This window comes from Rhinolophus ferrumequinum, chromosome 10 (assembly GCF_004115265.2).
Source record: "Rhinolophus ferrumequinum isolate MPI-CBG mRhiFer1 chromosome 10, mRhiFer1_v1.p, whole genome shotgun sequence".
Classification (NCBI taxonomy): domain Eukaryota; kingdom Metazoa; phylum Chordata; class Mammalia; order Chiroptera; family Rhinolophidae; genus Rhinolophus; species Rhinolophus ferrumequinum.
The window spans coordinates 27316588-27336298 of NC_046293.1; the positions used below are offsets into that span (position 1 = coordinate 27316588).

At 41.5% G+C, this 19711-nt stretch overlaps 1 protein-coding gene across 4 annotated transcripts in view; it reads right to left on the minus strand.

The window, feature by feature from the left end:
- The window catches only part of DUSP16 (dual specificity phosphatase 16), a 96469-nt gene that overhangs the window by 32201 nt on the left and 44557 nt on the right, over positions 1-19711 (minus strand). For all 4 annotated transcript variants that reach the window (XM_033116916.1, XM_033116918.1, XM_033116915.1 and 1 more), the window contains 2 exons: positions 9080-9673; positions 7960-8098 (listed from right to left, as the gene is read on the minus strand). In XM_033116916.1, the coding sequence (XP_032972807.1) occupies positions 7960-8098; positions 9080-9307 (367 nt within the window). In that variant the 5' untranslated portion in view covers positions 9308-9673. The remainder of the gene's footprint in view (positions 1-7959; positions 8099-9079; positions 9674-19711) is intronic.

Genomic DNA, 19711 nt, shown 5'->3' on the forward strand with positions numbered 1-19711 from the left:
CTGTTGATGGACACAAGTCTTGTATATTTTTGGTGTTCAGAAGGATTTCCTGATTCCATTGAAAGCCGAAAGCTATGTTGGCATGGGTGAGGGCCCAGAATCTGCTTCCTATTCCTGGACCACAGTGCCCTATTAGATTCTCAGGGTACAGAGGTGGCACAGGGCAAGAAAAACATTTTTCTCCTACAAAAGGAAACGAGAGAATTGGTGAATGCTGCTTTGATCCCCCAAAAGCAACAATGCATCTTCCTCAGTGTGCTCCTGCCATATCCAGGGAACTTCACATAAAGGCAAAGAGGGAAAACTCTCTCTGATGTCTCTAAGTGGCTCAGGACTCCACAGTGGTTTGGAGAGTGTCCTAACACCTCCATGGCTCAGGGACTCAGGGGCACAGGCCTCAAGAAACCAAGCCGAGCAATTACCATCACAGCCCAGATGAGGAGGGAGCGGCTGCTGGTTATGTCCACAGCGGTCATCAAAGGGCACAACGAAATGCGGTTGTCAGTCAAAGAGAGAACGCTCTGAGTCAAGAGGAAAAAGGAACATGAGTCTCGTCTCTGGAGAATGACTCTTAAGAACCAAATTGGACTAACTTGTAAACTGTCCATGAATCACCACACAACTCATTTCTCAGGGCTTTCTGTGGGATGCTCAAAGCTCTCTGATCTACCCTGCAGCAGGCTCTCCCAGATGACCTTTGTGCGCTCCGCTCTGTCAACAGTGCTCCTTTTGGCCAACTGCACAGCTTCCCTGGAGACTTCACAGAGCAGTGAGGAACTTGACTGATACCTGTCCAGTCAACCGAACTATACTAGAGACCACAGGGATGTACACCTAAGCTCAAAGAGACATTTAATGAGCACCTACTGTGAGCTGGACACAGCGCTAGGTGATGGGGACGGTGGTGACCAAGACAGAAGGCCTCTCCGGAATTGACAGTTTAGTGGGACAAACTTTTACCAAATAATTAGATGAATAATTAACTAATTATGGCAGGTAGCTGAAGGAGCACATATAACAGAGGAAACTAACTTTGCCTGGTAGGTAGTGGAGGCTTGCCAACCTCAATGAATCCAGCAGGAGACACCTCGGTGAGCTGGGGAGAAGGAAGAGACCCTCTGTGAAGGCCCAGACAGATTGATGCGGCAGGCTGAGCACCACCCAGGTAAGGCCTAAAGCACTACAATGAACACACGAGAAACAAACTGAGGGCTTCAAGTGTATGAGATGGAGTTACAGAGGTAGGCAGGAGCTGGCCACTACAGGGCCTTGTGAGTCTGTTAAGGATTTTAGAATCTATCCTAAGAGCACTGATGCATATTAAACTGAAGTGATAGAATCAGGAGTACATTAAAAATATAAAATAAAAATATAACTTTGGCTATAGTGTGAGTAATGGATTGGAAAGTGGCAAGACAGAGGATGTAAGAAGACCCTTTAAAAGGCTCCTGGGGCAATCCGAGGGAGGGACGATACTGACTTGACCTGGTTGGTAGCAGAAGAGGAGGAGAAATGCAGAGGGGTCAGAAGGAAGGTGTGGGGACTGAGTGGGGCAGACCTGCTTGTGTTGGTACCCGCCCCTCAGAGCCCAGCCCTGGGCCCAACCACAAAATGCCTATCAAACACAGGGAGGAGAGGCTGACTGAATGAAAAGGTCCGGACCTGGTGTTGCTCCAGAGCACACAGATGGCACGACTGGGGCAAGGGAAGGCTGATGTCACTGCTGTCATCTAGGGAGCTTTTGTCTGACTTGTGCAAAATAACAGGATGAGGAACTGAGGACCTATCTTTAGTCTGGTGTGTAGTCCCATGTTTTAAAAAGACACAGCCTTAGGCATTATGTCTTAACCACTGGTAGCTGGGAAGTGACATAAACTGGCTTTCCACACACCGGCAGGTAGCAACTGGAAACAAGATGATCCAATGCAGACAGCCTCATGCAAACGGAAGTGCAGAGCAGAGCCAGCAAATACATGGCAACCAGTGAGCACAACAGCACCTGTTTTGAGTCTGTTTTCAGTGGCTCTCCGTCACTATGGCTTTTAAACACGAAAACAGCCAATTCCTGAATAACTGTAGTACTTTTACGGAAATTCATTAATATCACTCTCTTTTACCAACCACTCCAGGATTTGAAATGGAATGATTAAAGAGTTCCCTTTTCTAGACGAAGAGACAAAAGATGCCAAACTAGGTAACAGAACTGATGATAACAATAGCACGTATGGCAAAATCTATAACCAGAAAGGTCAGGCTTTACTAGACTTCCACCAGGAAGGACAGTAATGGTGCCATGACACTAAAGCTATACATTACACAGAACTGCTGACTGAGTCCAGATCCCTGTTAAACTGAAAATGTGGAGACAGTGAAATACATTTTTATTCACTCCCAGCTCTGACTACACTAGCAAATCTAACTCAAAACAAAGAAATGTGTATTTGGCCTTTAACTATAACAAACGTTAATCTAAAACCTTAGCTGTGATCAGAGACTAAATGTTTATAAAAGCCCTTAGCACTGTACCTAATAGTAAGTGCATAATAAATGGCATCTTCTCATTATTCAGAGCTGGACTTCAGCATAGCACAGAGTAGTCAGATTTTTGTTTGATGATCCCCTCTGGCTGAAATAACTTAATGCTTTAAAATTTTTTTATATACAGAATATTTTTATACATTGCTCATTCCATAAAATGTGAAGTAAGAATATGACCCTGAAATCCACAGAGGCTGAAAGAGAGCTACCACAAAAAGAGCCTTTCAGGAGAAGCCTGATCTGAAATGGGCACCCTTGCTTCCCTGGTCCAGCCTCTGATGAAATTCCAGAAGACTGTGAAATTATTGTGGATTATGGGCCTTGGGCACACAGTGAGAACTGTGGGAGAATCACTCAAGGGCTCCGTTATTTTCCTCATTTGTAAATGAGAGGGCTGAAGTCTGTGCTTCATTTATGGTTTTTTGCTGTAAGGTCATCCCATGCCTCATCACAGGATAGAAATGAGTGCTGTAGGATTAAAAAACTGTTGTGGGTCCCTTCTGCTGGTACTCCAAGGTAACAGTAGGGAAAGACGGGGAAATAATACAACAGTATTGTTCATCTGTAGGTTGCTTTTTATTTTTCCTAAATTAACATTTATAGTCCTTTCTCTGTTAGCACAAAAGTCCAAATTTAGTAGTTTTTCTTTCTTCTTCTATATTTATTTGCAATCTGGCACCCTTAGAAATATAATAGACAAAGGCAAGCAGAATAAAGTGATACACAGTGAATAAGTAAAGGCCAAGAAACAAAGAGAACTAGTTTTCTGAAGTTTAACAAGACCAAAAAAGTTATCAATAAGTCAGTGCTGGCAACTCTTTATTTTGTTTTCTAACTCATAATTTTTTTACAAAAAAAAGACTATTAATATAGAGATTTCACATACATTATCTAATATGACCCTCCTAATGTCACACCATTCTGTCATTCCATTACTTCAAATTCTTAAGACTCGTTTTTAAAGATGATTATGAGACACATCTTTAACTGGGCTTACTATAACTGACTCTGAAATTGAAGAAAAACGTGGGAAAAAATGGTTTTGCCATTACCTATCCATCAATGACGATGGAGAACTTTCCAAAGGGATCCAAATTCATTCTTTTTGGCTAAAATGAGGCTGCTACTGATGATTAAACCTTTTAATCCTGGGGTGGGGGGTGTAAAACAATGCTATGGTTTGGTTTGTCTTGGTTATTGGGAAACTGATGCCCAAATAGAACAACCAGTTTACACACACACACACACACACACACACACACACACACACACAATTATTTCAACCATTCTCAACTCATATGGATTTAAGAACTTGTATTTCTCTGAGCGGAGCTAGGTTTCTAGAACTAAAAACTCTTTAACAAAGTTCAGTGTTTAAGGATCACCAACATGAGCATTGTTTAATTGCAGCAGTTATTAAATCTTAAAATCATGTTTAAATCTACTTAAACAGATGGAAACCTTTTCATTTTAGACACTTTTACCATAGCAGCTATATGTTTGCTCTACCTGAACTGAACAAATACACTTTGGAAATCGTTTATTTCAAAACAATCTCAAGCTTTGCTACACTTCCAGATTAGTTTCATTACTGTTTAATACAATCATTTATATTCTAGACTAATAAAATGAATCTTATGAAATATAAATGGTATAAACCTACATGTAAGCTAACTTATATGTCCAATAATTATTAAAAGTTAGGAAGTGCTAGGCTTTGTGGGGAACACAAAGATGAACAAGACATAGTCCTCAGCTTGAAAAAGAGAATCCAGTAGGGGAGTTAAGCTAACAAATGAAAAAGGTGACAATATAAGGTTAAATAAGATTTTTAAGATAAAAATGAAAGACGTAACAGGATAGTATACAGCTATACAATTAATCATTTTGTTCAGAATACTGAGTGGGCTTAGAAAAAGGCACAGTTGGCCAGGCAGGGGTCGAGGTCCTGGCTGAGTAGGCCCACAGATGTGGGCAGTATACGCAAAAATTCAATGCAGGACCAGGTTCTAAGTTTCAGGATGAGAAGGCTTGGGAATCCAGTCTCACTGGTAATCAGCTGTCAAAACGGCTTAAAAGAACCCCTTCCACCTGCAGGGTGGAAGCTGAAGTTTACGAGGCTAGCCCCAGACCCAAAGCCTGGTCGGTATTAATGAATTCAGCCCGCTGCATTCCAGTACAGTCTCCTGTAACCCAATGCTCCCTTCCCTCAATAAGCCTTCATCTTTTTATGTCTGTGTCACATAGGTAAGTTTGGGCCTCCTCCTGTTTGAGGGCAAGAGTTTCTTGGGGAAGTCCTCTTGTTCTCCTCCTCCAAAGTCTTTTTTCTCTGGGTCAGGGAGCCCTGAGAATGTGAATGGACTTTGGGTCACAATTCTTCGCTTCCACATATAATGACCATAAAAACCATATCACATATCTGATGTTCTCTTCCTGAAAAATCTCAGAGTAGCTAAAAGCTCTAAACTGATGGGAAAATTACTCCAAGAAACCACTTTGTCTATTATCACATCCACATGAGGCCGACAAGCATCTCTAACTGCTGAAAGCAACTGGGGCAGTTTGTAGTGAAAACTGTCTCCAGTGACCTTGTAATTTCCTGTTGCACCTGTGAGAAGCTAGCGTGCTTTTCAACAGTTATTCCCCCAACGCCCACAAAGCAACATATTTAAGAAACATGTGTGGATCTGTCCTTTCTCACATCCCTGGAACATCCTCGCCAACTGGACGTTAACAAAAAAACAGTCTGCCAAGAATGGATGGCCATACCTCTCCCAGCATCCTCTCCCACTTACCCCACTTCTCTGTCTCCTCTGTGGAACAGACTCACTAACCAAGGGAACTGCCAACTGGTCAGAGGCTTTCGGATGGTTGGGGAGGTTTTTAACCATCCAGAACCCTTTCTTAGGTATCATAAGAGATCTGGCTGCTCAGAAACTCCTCAAAAAGGTAATCTGGTTCCTGAAGCCACCTACCTCCTAAACTAAACGAAATACAGGATTCTAGGGTGTGGGTGATGACATGGTGCTATCGATACATTCACTGTGGTTCTTGGTGCTGCCTCAGTGGACTTGTGTGTAGGTCTAGGACACACTTCCTGCATGAAGGGGGGATGTCAGGGTGCTCTGACTCAGCATGTCATTCCATGTGTCCCTAGGCTTGACCCAGGTGATCAGACTGAGTCCTTTTTCTTCTTTGCCCAATGAGTGCCCCTCCCAAAGGGGCACGAGACTGGTAAGAACCTTTAAAACCTTCCCAGGTAACAAAGGTGTGCTCTTTGGTAAAGGGGAAAAAGGGTATACAAGTAACTAAAACACCTGAGCTAGAAACTCAACATGAGCTCATTCCTCCACGGGAATGTCAGCTTGGCCAAGTGTCACGTCAGGCCACCCCACAGGGAACAGTGTCTCAATAGAGAGCGAGGTCGGAGGAGGGATAATCCCTTGGCCATGAAGCACGTCTTGCTGCACCCTCTTCAGGAAAAATTCTAGTCCCATTACTAGGATTCCAAAGCCAAGTCCCTCACGGTAGCTACAAGAAACATGAAATGAGATCCTCAACTCACCAACCTAGTTTACTGGAACTCTAATTAAACAGTTGTCATACTTAACACATTAATACTCCCAGCGAGGGAACGTACCTATCAACAAGAGCCAGAATCTAACACTATCATTCTCAGTTACAGAATTCTGAAAAACATTCTAAAGTAAACTGGCTTCGCTCAAGGATACTAATAGACAGATCAGACAGAATCACAGCACAAACGAAAGATGTAGCAATGGATGATCTGAGACAAGAGACGACCCTTGTTCTTTGGGAACTGAAGCAAAGGCTGACTGATGAGAGAGAACTGGAGACATGGAAAACTTACCTAAACCTGCACTGAGCTTAAAAGTGTTCACACACCAACAACTGACTAATCTTACTCTCTTAAAACTGAAATGTTTATACATATTCTAATAATTGCCAATAATATTAAGCTCACGGTACCCTCCTTACAACGCAAGACTAAAGGTGTAAAAATGAAACTATCAGTATTTTTTCTTAGGTCACATTTTTAAAAGCACCCTTGCTTAACACTGTGGTAGAGTCTGCCGGACAAGCAGCTTTGTGGTCAGGGTTCCTGTGCATTGTCAAACTGTACTCCCAACTCTGGGAGCCCATGTGAGTGAAAAGACTTTAGTAATGTCTGCAAAACAGGGGAAGCAAAGGGCCAACAGCCTGCTTTGAAATTTGATGAGGGCCGGCCCGGTGGCTCAGGTGGTTAGAGCTCCATGCTCCTAATTCTGAAGGCTGCTGGTTCGATTCCCACCATGGGCCAGTGGGCTCTCAACCACAAGGCTGCCAGTTCAATTCCTCGAGTCCCACAAGGGATGGTGGGCTCTGCCCCCTGCAACTAAGATGGAACACGGCACCTTGAGCTGAGATGACACTGAGCTCCCGGATGGCTCAGTTGGTTGGAGTGCATCCTCTCAACCACAAAGCTGCCGGTTTCGACTCCCGCAAGGGATGGTGGGCTGCGCCCCCTGCAACTAGAAACGGCAACTGGACCTGGAGCTGAGCTGCGCCCGACACAACTAGGAATGAAAGGACAACTTGAAACTGAATGGCACCCTCCACAACTAAAGATTGAAAGGACAACAACTTGACCTGGAAAAAAGTCCTGGAAGTACACACTGTTCCCCAATGAAGTCCTGTTCCCCTTCCCCAATAAAAAAAAAGAAAAAGAAAAAGAAATTTGATGAGATGGAACTCACACATCTCCTTTTAGAGCAGATGTGAAATATTTAGTCTTCCCATGTACTTTCTGGTAGCTTAGCATTTGAAAGTTGAGACTTTATTTCAGTTGTGAAAATAAACAAAAATATACAAATAAATAAGTTTTAAAATGTTCCCCCTAATTATGAGAATAGTCTACACACATTCTCTTCCTTCCTCATTCTTCACAATATCCAAGAATCGTGATCTTATCACCGGAGTCCACTTTAAATATAAATGTTTAATAAGAGTTTGACACCAGAATACCGGTCTGCTTCTTTCCACAGGGGCAGGGAATTAAGTGCAGGAGCTGAGATGTAGAGCATCTTGTGTTCTTGTAACACAGATGAATGGAAAAATCATGGACAGAAGCAGCTGGCTTTGAGCTATGTATTCCGGCACACAAATCTATGTGGCACTTCTAGCTAATACCAAGGGTAGAGGCATTTGAGCTAAGTCAAGAATACATTGGCCATTGCGGAAGGATGACAGTATTCGAGTTCAACAGAATAGTTATGTCAATAAAAAGCTATAAACAAATCATTGTACACAATAACGTCATAGTTGTAATGATCTACTGTACTTTGAGCTCCCTGTAAAATACTGCTTACTCATAGAGCTCAATGAGATTCTGAGACCTTTCAATTCCAACATGAGCCTTACCTGCAAGCAGGTGAACAGAGCTGAAGCTCTTCTCCAGTTTACCCAGAAGTACAGTGAGAAAACAGTCTGAAGACAGAGAGGCCACATCCTGGGAGCTCTGGTCATAAACTACAACCTTCTGGCTGTAATCAACGTCAACCTAAAATGCAAGTGTGAGACTGTTAGGAAGGAAGGTGAGAAAAACAATCCCATAAACTACTGGTGCAGAAGCAAATAACTGCTTCCGGTTTTCAATTAATAATTTTAATAAAAATGAGATACAGTCAACCTACTGGATAAAAACAGCATACAAATGGTTTAAATGCTGGTAAAAATAAACTTTTAAAAGGCAATTTGATGCTATTTCTGTGTAGAGGTGCTCAAAGCTCCTTGGTTTTAAATCCTTAACACTATAAAATGGTAAAGCATGTAAAACAAAATAATAGACAAAATAAACATAATGATACTTGAATGAAAGAAATATTTAAAAAATGGTTTCCACATAACAACAAAGAAATCAGTTGTTTAATAAAAGTAAAACATGAATTCATTTTCATTCCTGAAGAAAAGAAATAGCCTTATCTACCAAAGATAACAGTTTGCTTTCCTAGGAATAACTCCTTAAAGATAATATCCTTAAGTCTTGACCAATGTTACCTTATCTTCCCACAAATCAAAAGCACTTCTAATATAGTTTCTAGTTTCTTTCTTAGGCCATTGAAAGGAATAATTTCCTTTCAGTAAGTATATAGACAATAAAAAATAATATAGTAATATATTATCAATAATACATATACTAGTACATAATATATAATTGCTAATAATTATTAATATAATGTATTAATTATAACTTTTTATTAGTGTTTAAGTTAATAGAACAATTTTAGCAAGCCATTAATGGGAAAACAGCACTTGACCAACTTAAAACAAGTTAACCCCTCTGTATAGTTTAAAAATATTCTTTAATGTGACAATATGGTGAGTAAATTATTTTAAGGTATCATAAGTTACACCGAAGTTTAAAAGCAACCAAACTTTCTCAAATTATTTTCTCCCCTTAAAAAATGAGGCTTCATTTAAAATTATTCCCATTCAGTATGTCTACATATTTTAAAAAGGGGAGGGAAAAAACAGTCTTTACCTTATGTTTCGCTGAATGCTGGATGAGTTCTGTAATTAACACTTTGTCCTGTTGTAACCTTCGCTTCATAAGCTTGGAGCAGTTGATATTAATGGCTTCCAAAATGTGGGATGTATTGTATTCCACAAAAGGCCGGCTATCAATTAGTAGCACTTTTTCCGTTCCACTTTCCAGCAGAGCCACCAACCTCTCGGTAACGATTTGAGTTCCAATCATCTCATGGGCCATGACAACAGTAAGTCCTGTTTTCCCACCTCCTTCCTTAATTTGCCACGATGATGTAATGGTGGTGCGCTCAAAGGCTCAGCTACTCCATTGTACTAAAAACGTATGAGGTCAGGCTGGTGGTGACGGGCAAAAGGAGAGTTAAACCCATTTTCAGCAAGAGCCCTCCAAGTGAATGTCTCTTTCTCTTTCCTGTTGATGTGCTCTTGCAAAGGACTCCTTCCACAAAGCAGCCCCTCACATTTGATTCATAAAGAGATGACTGGAATAACCATTCCGCAACAAAAGATGCTTTGGGGCGGCCAGTGCATTACATCATTCTTTACCTTTGCTCCCTCGCTCCAACAGCTTGACACTGGACTGAAAAGACTACACGAAGAGAGAAAGACAGACAGAAAACAAAACAGGGTCAAAAAAAGAAAGAGCATCAGATTAGGGAGAGTATATGATTCATAATATTTACCCCATTAATCTAATTCCATACTTGATGCACTGTTTCATCTGAACAAACAAACAAAAGGGACAATTAGGTATGGCTTCAGGAAAGCATACTAATGATACTGCAGTTTTACCTCAAAATATAAAAACTCGAAGAAAACAAAACAACAAGACATAGTCATGAATTGTAATCGCCGGGGCCCAGAACTAAATGAGTTATAGCATGAAATTAAAACAGCTATAAAAAGCTGCTTGAAGAATTATTATTCCAAATGGGTTTCCTCCATTTTCTTTGCTTATTTCTTTAAAATAGCACAAAAGAACAATAGCCGAAGACCAGGGTAGCAATGCCCAGTAATCGGGACCAAAAAAAAAAAATCTTTTCTGAGGGCTTGAGAATTACTATAATGGTGTGCCTGTGTGTGTGCACACAAACACACACCCAGACAAACAGCACACACCCCTTTAAACTGTCCACCGGGAGGAGAGAAGAGGCAGGAAAAACAGAAGGTTGTATAAATTTCAGCTGCCTTTTAAGGAAGAAAGGACAAAAATGGCTGATATTCTTGTCATACCAATGCTGAGCTCACTGATGGGGCCTGCAACGTCCCCAGCTCCATCCAGGGAGTTTCAGCTGTGACTAGCCAGTCTCCCCAAACCACCACCCCCTGGAGTTCCCTGACCCTTCACATCGGAGTATGTGGCACTCAACTTCTAGAGGATATACTCTTTGATGGCAAAGGTTTTATATTTCTTACCTCCACAGTGCTTTGCACATAACATACTCAATTTACACTGTTATAATTAAAATCCTTCTTGTTCCCAAACAATGTAAGATACTGAATAAATATTTGATTAACTGATTTCAGATCAGGAGGGTAGAGCCCTCAAACATCATTGGGTCTTATTTCCTAATTTCAAACTTACAAATTAGAAACTGAAGTACAGAGAAGAGGTAGCAGGATACAAAGAGAAGTGGCCTTGCCATTTACATATTATGTAACTTTGGACAAATGATATCACCTCTCTGAACCAGTTTCCTCATCTATAAAATGTAAATGTAAAATTGGCCTTGTCTCCTCACAAAGTTTGAGGACAAAATTATCTAAGTTCTCTAAAGTGAGTAAGTAAAAAAGCAACTACACATAATACAGAGAAAGGAGGGGAAATGGTGACCAGAGGCCTGCATCTGGAATCTAAGTCACCACTCAGCAAATAAAAACAGCAGCAGTTCCATCCTCCAGTCCCACTGCAGCCGAGCTCCATCCTTTATATGGAGCCAGACACACACAGACTTAGAAGGCACCTGAGTACATCACCTCACCCACCCCCACATTTTGTAGATCAGCTCCACAGAATACATTACTCGCCCATTTCTTGTCTTCATTATATTAATTGTATTTATTTTCAGTAAAGCTTAATGGCAATGTGGTACAAAAGTCATCTCTGTCTTCAACTGAAGAAACTTGAGCAGAAAATTCACGCTAGTCAATCAACTAATACATTTGCAAAGCACCTGCCAAGGATACAGTCCTGAATCAAGTCCTAACTACTTGGTGACACAGTTCACAGCAATGTAAGGTCCTGTACTCAGATTGTCTGATTCCCAAACCAGGGCTCCTACTACTGGGTTACCCTGTTTTCCCTAAGTACCCATTCCCATAATGAAACTGGACTGAGAAAGAATGACGCGACTTGTCCATGAGGATGCCCGGGTGGCACAGAAAGTGGAAATCCGAGAACAAGAGCAAGTTGACTCTAACAATGGCACTGAGTCTCTGAGTCTGATTGGCTCCTCGAAATGATAAAATCTGGATGGGACAAAGGAGTTATCTGGGTTAGCAGATCGAGGGACAATGGGAGGGAGAAGACAGCAAACATGCAGAAGTGGAATTAGAAAGTTCTCATCTTTGCTTCCCTTCAGCCAAATCTCATAAGCCCAAATCACTGAAACCAAACACAGGTTACGGCAAACAGTTTTACTGGGCAGAAGATGGTCATTCTTACCCAGAGAACCAGTCAGTAGTTTCAGATACAAAACAACGCTTTCCCTAACCAAGCAAAGGTCTGGTCAAAGTGACCCTAATATGAGGATGTAACTGAAGCAAAGGAGTGGAAGTGAAACGAGGATCAAGTGACACTCTTTTACCTTGTCCGAGGCCAGCTGGAGCCCTCCTATTCCTCCTTTATGCCCAACGTCTGATTTTCTGGAGTCCCAAATCGATTATGTGAGAGGCAGAGCCCTGCCAAAGGGGCGTGGAGGATGGGGAACAATGGCCCTAAACCTCGTTTATTTACAGCTCGAGAATTTTGGTTAAGTCCTCATCTTAATTTAGAAATGTCTCTGCATTCACTGTTCATTCCGAAGGATGTCAATAGCCTGACATCAGGGACACGTACGTGACAGTTTCATTTTCAAAATCTTTTGCATGAGGTAGGATTTTAAAAAGAGTATTATACTGTTGGCACAACCAACAAGCTAGACCTCACCTAAATTTTTGCAGTAAGTCGAAACAAACAAAAAAAATCTTAGACTGAACCATAAAGGTCCAGGTGCACATAATAAAACCCAGGGGAAGCCTGCTTTGCTATTTATCTATTTACTTAGCCAATTTTTAAAGTTTTAATTAATTTCTTTCCAATTTTAATAGGTAATATATTCATATGGTTCAAAGAAAGGTATAAAATATATACGTACTATGAATACATATAGTTCATTGTGTGTTATACTTCAATAAAGCTGTTAAAAACTGCCATGATATGGAAACTCCAACAAATATATGTAAGTGAAAAAAATGAACATACTGAAAATCCTTCTCCCACCCTCGTCCTCCCTCGGCCCTAACTGGTAACCTCTGTTAATAGTTTCTTCTGATTTTTTCCAGACTTTTTTTTAAATGAATACAGCATAAAACGCAAATGTATATTATTTTCCTTCTTTTTTCAACTGGCTACACAGTATATAGTGTTGTGTATCTTGCCTTTTCCTACACTTTAATACTCTAATGTGATTATTTTCAATATTTAATTAGAATGTGATACAATCTGTATATCCATGGGTCTTCCACACATGCACTATTAGAAATCTAAATAAAACTTGTAGAAACACTTAACCTTTAAAAGATAACTCCCCTGTAATGCAGGGACTCAGCTCCCGCTCCCCACATAAGAACGCAGGAAGGACATGGTGAGGCCAAAAAGGAACACCCATGGAGCCATAGGTAGGGGAGTCATACCACTATATTCTCCATGGCGGCTAGTCGAGACACAAAAGCAAACATTCGCCAGTACCCCAACGAGGGGTCTTCCTGCACCCCCGTCTCGCTGGCGGCCGGGACAGACACAGGAAGTAGGATTCACATGCTCCGCAATCCGCCATCCACGCTTGCTAACCACACTTGCCGCAATCCGCCATCTGCTTCTCTGCCAACCCACCAACCAACCCCCTAGTGTAGCCACAGCAGTTATATTAATGGCTAATGGCTAACTGGTAACAGCTGATGGCCATCTAATAAACGAGCCAGCACCTTTCCACACGAGGCCGAGGGCCTGGAAACTGCTCTCTGGGACTGTGAGCCCACAATCCCTTTCCCTTAGAGTTACACCTTTTCAATCAACTGTTTACCTGAGGACCTAAAAGCTGAAGAGTGATTCGTAACAGTGTGTTTGAAGGGTCAGCACGTTGTTTTATGGCATCCTAATGAGAGAGCATCCTCTCGAACTACTCTGACTTAAGAGAAATTTAAAATGTGACAGCGCACATTCATGGATGTGTGGAATTATCTTCTAAAGGATACCCTGCCTGGACTTTGTTCCCACACAAAGAGAGGGTGGCACCATGAGTTCCTGGGGGAAGGGGACACCTACATGGTGGTCTCGGGGCTGCTGAAGGTCAAGAAGCCACAGGTGTTGTGGTTTAAAGCCTCCCTGGTGGCTGTGCTGTCCTTCAGCTGTGTCCCTCTGCTGCTGATCCCACCCCTGCTGACCCTGAGGAAGGGGCTCAAGGCCTAGGAAACACGTGAGGTGACGGGGCGGGGGGCGGGGGGACTGGCCCACCCTGATGCCCAGGCGATGGGGCCAGAGCAGGCCAGAGCAGGACAGCAGAGACTCTCATTGGGAGGGTGTGGAGTTCCCAGCCTGCCATCGAGGAAATCGGGGAGTCAGTGGACCCTTCAAAAGACAACTAAATAACCCTTCTCGACACATTTAATAAAGCTTTCTAATTCTCTTTAAAAAAAAAAAAAAGGCAAATAATTATTTACCATACTGAAGACTAGTAACCTTAACCAGGGCCACTAAACAAATATTTGCAAAGTATCACACTTTCAGAAATAAAGACTTTTTAAAAGACTTTATTTATGAAAGGTTAGAGATATGCTGAGGCAGTATTTTAGAGTAACAAAATTACTGTACAATCAGGGAACAAAATGGGCAAATCCCCTAAAGAAATGCCAATTTTAGTATATCTTAAATTTCAGCAATTTGTTTGTATTTTATCACATTTAATATTAACATGAGTTGCGTAAGACTTCCTCCCCCCTTTAATATATAATTTTTAAAGTTTTTCTATGCAATTTATTTTTAGATTTCATTCAGTTATCTATAGAAATGTACCTATGACTTTATAATGGAAATCAGTGGAGTTTTATTTACTGAAATTCACTTTGCATCCAACTTTGCATGACACCCAACCAGAAAATTTTTAAAAAGATTAAGGTCATTTTTAAATGATTGTATTAAGCATTTCTCTCCTCAGTTTGAGGAATTAGTCTTTTCGACTTACCAGACATAATCCTGGCTTCTAGGTCAGTCAGTCATACTGACAGTGGGTACGTTGTGCGCGCACGTACACACACACACGAGAACCTTTCTCACACACAGTTTCCCCATCTAGCCATGGGTTATTTTCTGTCGACGCCAACAGTTCCTGTCACCAGGCACTGCTGCCCTAACATACCCAGTCCCAAAGCCCACAGCAAGGCCGACAGCATGCAGGATAAAGCTCCAGGAACGTGCCAGGCCTGCTGACCTGAAAAGGGGGATCCATAAGGAGACAGGGACGACCCCTCAGAGAGGCACATTTCCACTTTAAACACGTCCTTTTACAAAGAAATTCTCAGGAGAAGGAACAGGATCCTATGTCTATAAGGTGCTTAAAAGGCCTGTTCAGTGAGGAAAGCAATTGAGCCTTATTTGGTTGGGCTTGATCAAGTTCAAATTCCCACAGAATTTATGGAAAGGATATAATCAGGTGAGAAGTTTACTTTTATTAAATTACACGCTAGTCTTAAAATTTTTTTCCTTCAATAAAACTGAAGAAATAGGCAACAAGATACACCAAACAGCCTTTCAGTAGAGCTTTAAACATAGACTGTTCGGTAACAGAAAAACTGAACTAATCAAAAGGGAGAAAAGCAGGCTAGGACGTTTTGGAAACACCGTACACACTGCCTGTCTTCATTCTACCTTGATTAAAGCAACTTTGCCTCATATGCTGTGGGTTAAACCCTGAGAGAAATTCTGAGGTCTGGTATTTGGTAAAATATAATCAATATAAAAATAAAAACCAAAAACCACCCTCCCCAAAGCCAAGACTATATAAGCTTCATATGTTTTTCAGTTGCTTATTAGTGTCTTAACTGTATTTTCTTACCCCAAAATAGAGGACACATGTTCTGATAAGGATACTGTCTAGACAGCACCAGACCAGGAGACAACACTCGCTAGCACCATAAAATCCAGCCACCTCTCACCAACCCACAGCACTGTTGAGAGAACCCACTCCTATCAGAGGCTCAGGCCGCTTACATACATCTCAAGGAGCCACAGATAAAGGCTGGAAAAGCGGCCATCCTTCAAAGACTAAACAGAATGCCTTTGCTTCAGACACAAGCCAGCCCAGGCAGAGGCCAGGTCTGTGAGAAGCCTTCCCCAAGTTTCTGCTAAGGAAGAGGACTGGCGCAACTGGAGCCTCTGTCTCTACTTCTTAGCACTGCCTCCTGTTTATGCTCACCTGTTTCACCAATGTCCCCTTCCCTGATCCCCCAGAACAATCCTCATCTAGGCTTCCCTCGCTCCCTTCCTCTTTCTTTCTACCAAACCATGCATGTATCCTAAACACACCCCTCACCCCCAAGCCTCCCTCACTTACCCCTCTACATTTAATGCTTCCTGCTGGCACCCTGCCTGAAAACAATGAAGAGGGGCCTGGAGATGAGGTGGGGGGGGGGGGGTGGAAATGGAAGGATCCCTAGGAGGAGTTGCTGAGCAAGAGAAAATGTGGCTAGGGGTTGGCCCTAGGGAGGAGAAAACATTTTGGAAGGGTATTTGCAGTCAAGAGGCCAGAGAGAAGAGATTCAGAACAAACCAAACAGAGGTCAGATAGGAACTAATTTATACATCCTGGTTTTCTTAAGCATCTGTCAGGTCTACTATAACTCATTCAGCCAACTAAGAAATAGTTACTGAGCACCTACTAAATGCCAGGCACTGCTGTGCAGGAAAAATGAACTAGGCAAAAATGCCCGTTTTCCTAATTTAGTGATGGAAGACACGTAATAAACAGCAACAACAAAAGCAAAATATGTTGTATTACAGATGGTGATAAATGCTATGGAGGAAAAATAAGGCAGGGAAGGAAGGAGAGCTGGGGAGATCAAAAGGCCTTACTCTAATGGTTAAATAAAGATCACGAGGGAGGTGAGAGAGTGAGCTATGTGGATACCAGGAGACTGTAGCTCTCTGTTAATGTCAAAGGCTTAAGGCCAATTAATATATTGGCCAAGATAATGCTGAATTGGGCAAATGCCAATTAAAGACATGGCGGGTGCTCAGTTTTTCTTCAAAACTATGGTTGTATCTATGAAGCATTTCTAGGCATTTGAACTTTTAACTTCAATATGAAAAATATGTATATAAGAAAGTTTAGTACAATTTCTTCCTTAAAACTACAAGGGGACAAATTAATATCAGTACATTATTTGGCAAAGAAATGAAAATACTGTAAAAAGAAAGATTACAATTTATGTTAATTTAATACAATTCTTCCAACTCCACAAATGTTTTCTACCTAATAAGCGAATCTCGGTTTTATAGCACAGTAGTAAAATATCAAAGATGTATTACACAAGATGTACAGTTGAATAGATCCATACAACAAAGAAGTAGTTTAAAAGAATTAAAATAAAGAAAAATACTTTCAAGGAGCTCACCATGTGAGAAGGGGTATCAAATGCTTAGCACAAATACTTTGTAAGTTAGATTACTGTATTCAAGGGGTTGGTAACCTTAATGTAAGTTTATAATCTTTGTCCATGTACCACCTTTAGCCTAGCCCACCCCTAAAACAACAAAATTCCACTGCATGAAAGGTAAGGTGTATTTTCCTGACAAAGAGCTAAATTACTAAAGATATTATAACCAGGATAAACATCTGGACAATTTGAAATGTTCGTCTAATGGGGAGGGGTTACCATTTAATTTTTCCTAAGACGATCAGGAGGCTCTAGGAACAAGGAAAACAATTAGAAATCATCAACACCAAACTTCCCACCACCTCCACTTGAGCCCAAGTTTGTAACAGTAATATTCCAGAATTTTAACTACTTTAAATCTCTTAATGCTAAAATAAGTAAAACTAGAATGCCAAACTACATTCTCCTGAAGATAATTTCAAAATCACTTACAAGGATATTTTCAAAATGATTTACAAAAAACTGTTTCACCTTTCAGTTAAAACACGTGAAAAATATTGGAAACCGCCTAAGTAACCGCAGCAGAAGTGGATTGGCTAAGTAATGCATAAATTATGAAAAATTCTACGACATAGTATCATGCGACATTTTAAAGGGATGGTATAAAAGTATAATTTTGACAATGAAAGATGGTCATGATATATTAAGAGAATAAAATCAAGTTACAGGAGGTAAAATAGAACCCTAAACACCCACATACATACAAACACATAGAATGGATATATTAAAAATGTTATAATAGGGCCGGCCCGGTGGCTCAGGCGGTTGGAGCTCCGAGCTCCTAATGCTGAAGGCTGCCGGTTCGATTCTCACATGGGCCAGTGCCAGATGGCTGTTGGTTGGAGGGTGGGCTCTTAACCACAAGGTTGCGGGTTCCACTCCTCGAGTCCCGCAAGGGTTGGTGGGCTCTGCCCCCTGCAACTAACAATGACAACTGGACCTGGAGCTGAGCTGTGCCCTCCACAACTAAGATTGAAAGGACAACAGCTTGACTTGGCAAAAGTCCTGAAAGTACACACTGTTCCCCAATAAAGTCCTGTTCCCCTTTCCCCCCCAAAAAAAAATGTTATAATAGTTTTGCTTGGGTAATTAAAGGTTATACTTAGTATATTTTCTTCCATAATCTTGGAAAGTGAAAAAATATTAGAAAAAGGGCATGACATCCACTTAAAGAGTCTGCAGCAGTCCTGCTTGCATTCCTTCTGATCAGTATTGTTAGGAAAAGAGTGGGTTCAGGTCAGGTGAGATGAACAAGTATAATGTAGGGAAATTTACGCTAGCTGTCAAGGTAAAAGCTGAATTTTTGCTTTACAAAAGGACTTACAAAAAATTACTTTCAATAACAATGTTTGAGAGGGGAGAAAAATTAAATTTTAAATCACACACTTGTGATGATATACCTTGGCTTTTAAAACAGGTCAATTGGGATATGACTCTTAATACTAAAAGTTGCTTCTGTATAGAAAGGATTTATTGCTAGTTTTCTTTTTAAAATTAACATAGTCCCTAACACTCTTAAAATGTATTTCAATTTATGAAGTTTCCAAAATAAACCTGCTTAAAGTGCCAATGAAACATAGTATGACTTTCCTGCTTCTCACTGGAAAAGCACAAATTCTTTTAACAAAGTATATACAGTGGCCTCCTCACTGTTCTCAGCTCCTAAATAGACATGCACAACAAGACTTGAACACATTCCAGGCGTGGCCTTCAAGGCTGGACCACACCTGCTTCCAAGGCCCTGAGGCTAAAAATAACTCTGGGGCCTCAAAAACGGGACACTAGCCAGGCCCAAGGGTAACTGCAGGCCCCTTGCTCAGCTCCAATAACAGTAAAAGTAGGAGCTACAAGACTACAATCACAAAAAACTCCAACACAGGCTTCTTTCCTTGTCTCTATGTACCAATCACCTCCATCCCAGGACTGCAAAGTTTCTTTGCTTCGTGACACCAAAACTTATCCTAGGAACTTACAAACAGTAAGGTTTTATGGTGTATTGTTTAAATTAAAAAAAAAAAAACAACTGTGGACCAGGACTCAGGAGACCTTGTTCCTAATTTCAGCTCCTACACCACAGTTGTTAAAATGTGGTTACTTGACATCCCAAGCAAGAGTTACTTGACATCCCAGCCTGTTTTTTCCTCACCTGTAGAAGGAGGAGTCCTGCATTCACTTAATCTCTATGGCTTACTTCGCTAAGAATGATATCACTGTCAGTGCATCTCAGATCTTAGTAAGGGTCCGAGTACGCCGACTGATGTGATCATTAAGCAGTCACATTAAGGAGTTAAGAGTTTATATCCTATGGCACACAAATTAAAATGGGAGACTCCTAGGTAATGGCTCCACAAACAGCATGGCAACTGCTGCAGATCATTTCTTTTATGGCGGGGGATTTCCAAGGTTTGCTCCAAGACAATGATTCCACTTTTCTCTGCCAGCCCCACAGTATGCAGTAGCCCCCTCTGGGGCTCATTACCAGCTAAGGAATCAAAAAAGGGGGGAGCCCAGGAGACAGCAACAGCAGCACCCTGTTTACTCTAGGCTCCTAGGCTGTGCTAACTGAAGTCACTGCATCTGTCCACGTACTTCCTCTTCTAGGCCTGGGCGGGGTGAGGGGTGGGGGGGGGGGGTTAATGACATCAGGAAGCTGCACCACAGGGCAAAGTGGGTGAGAGAGCCAGGGCCTGGGCGAAGAATCACAGCACCACAGGGC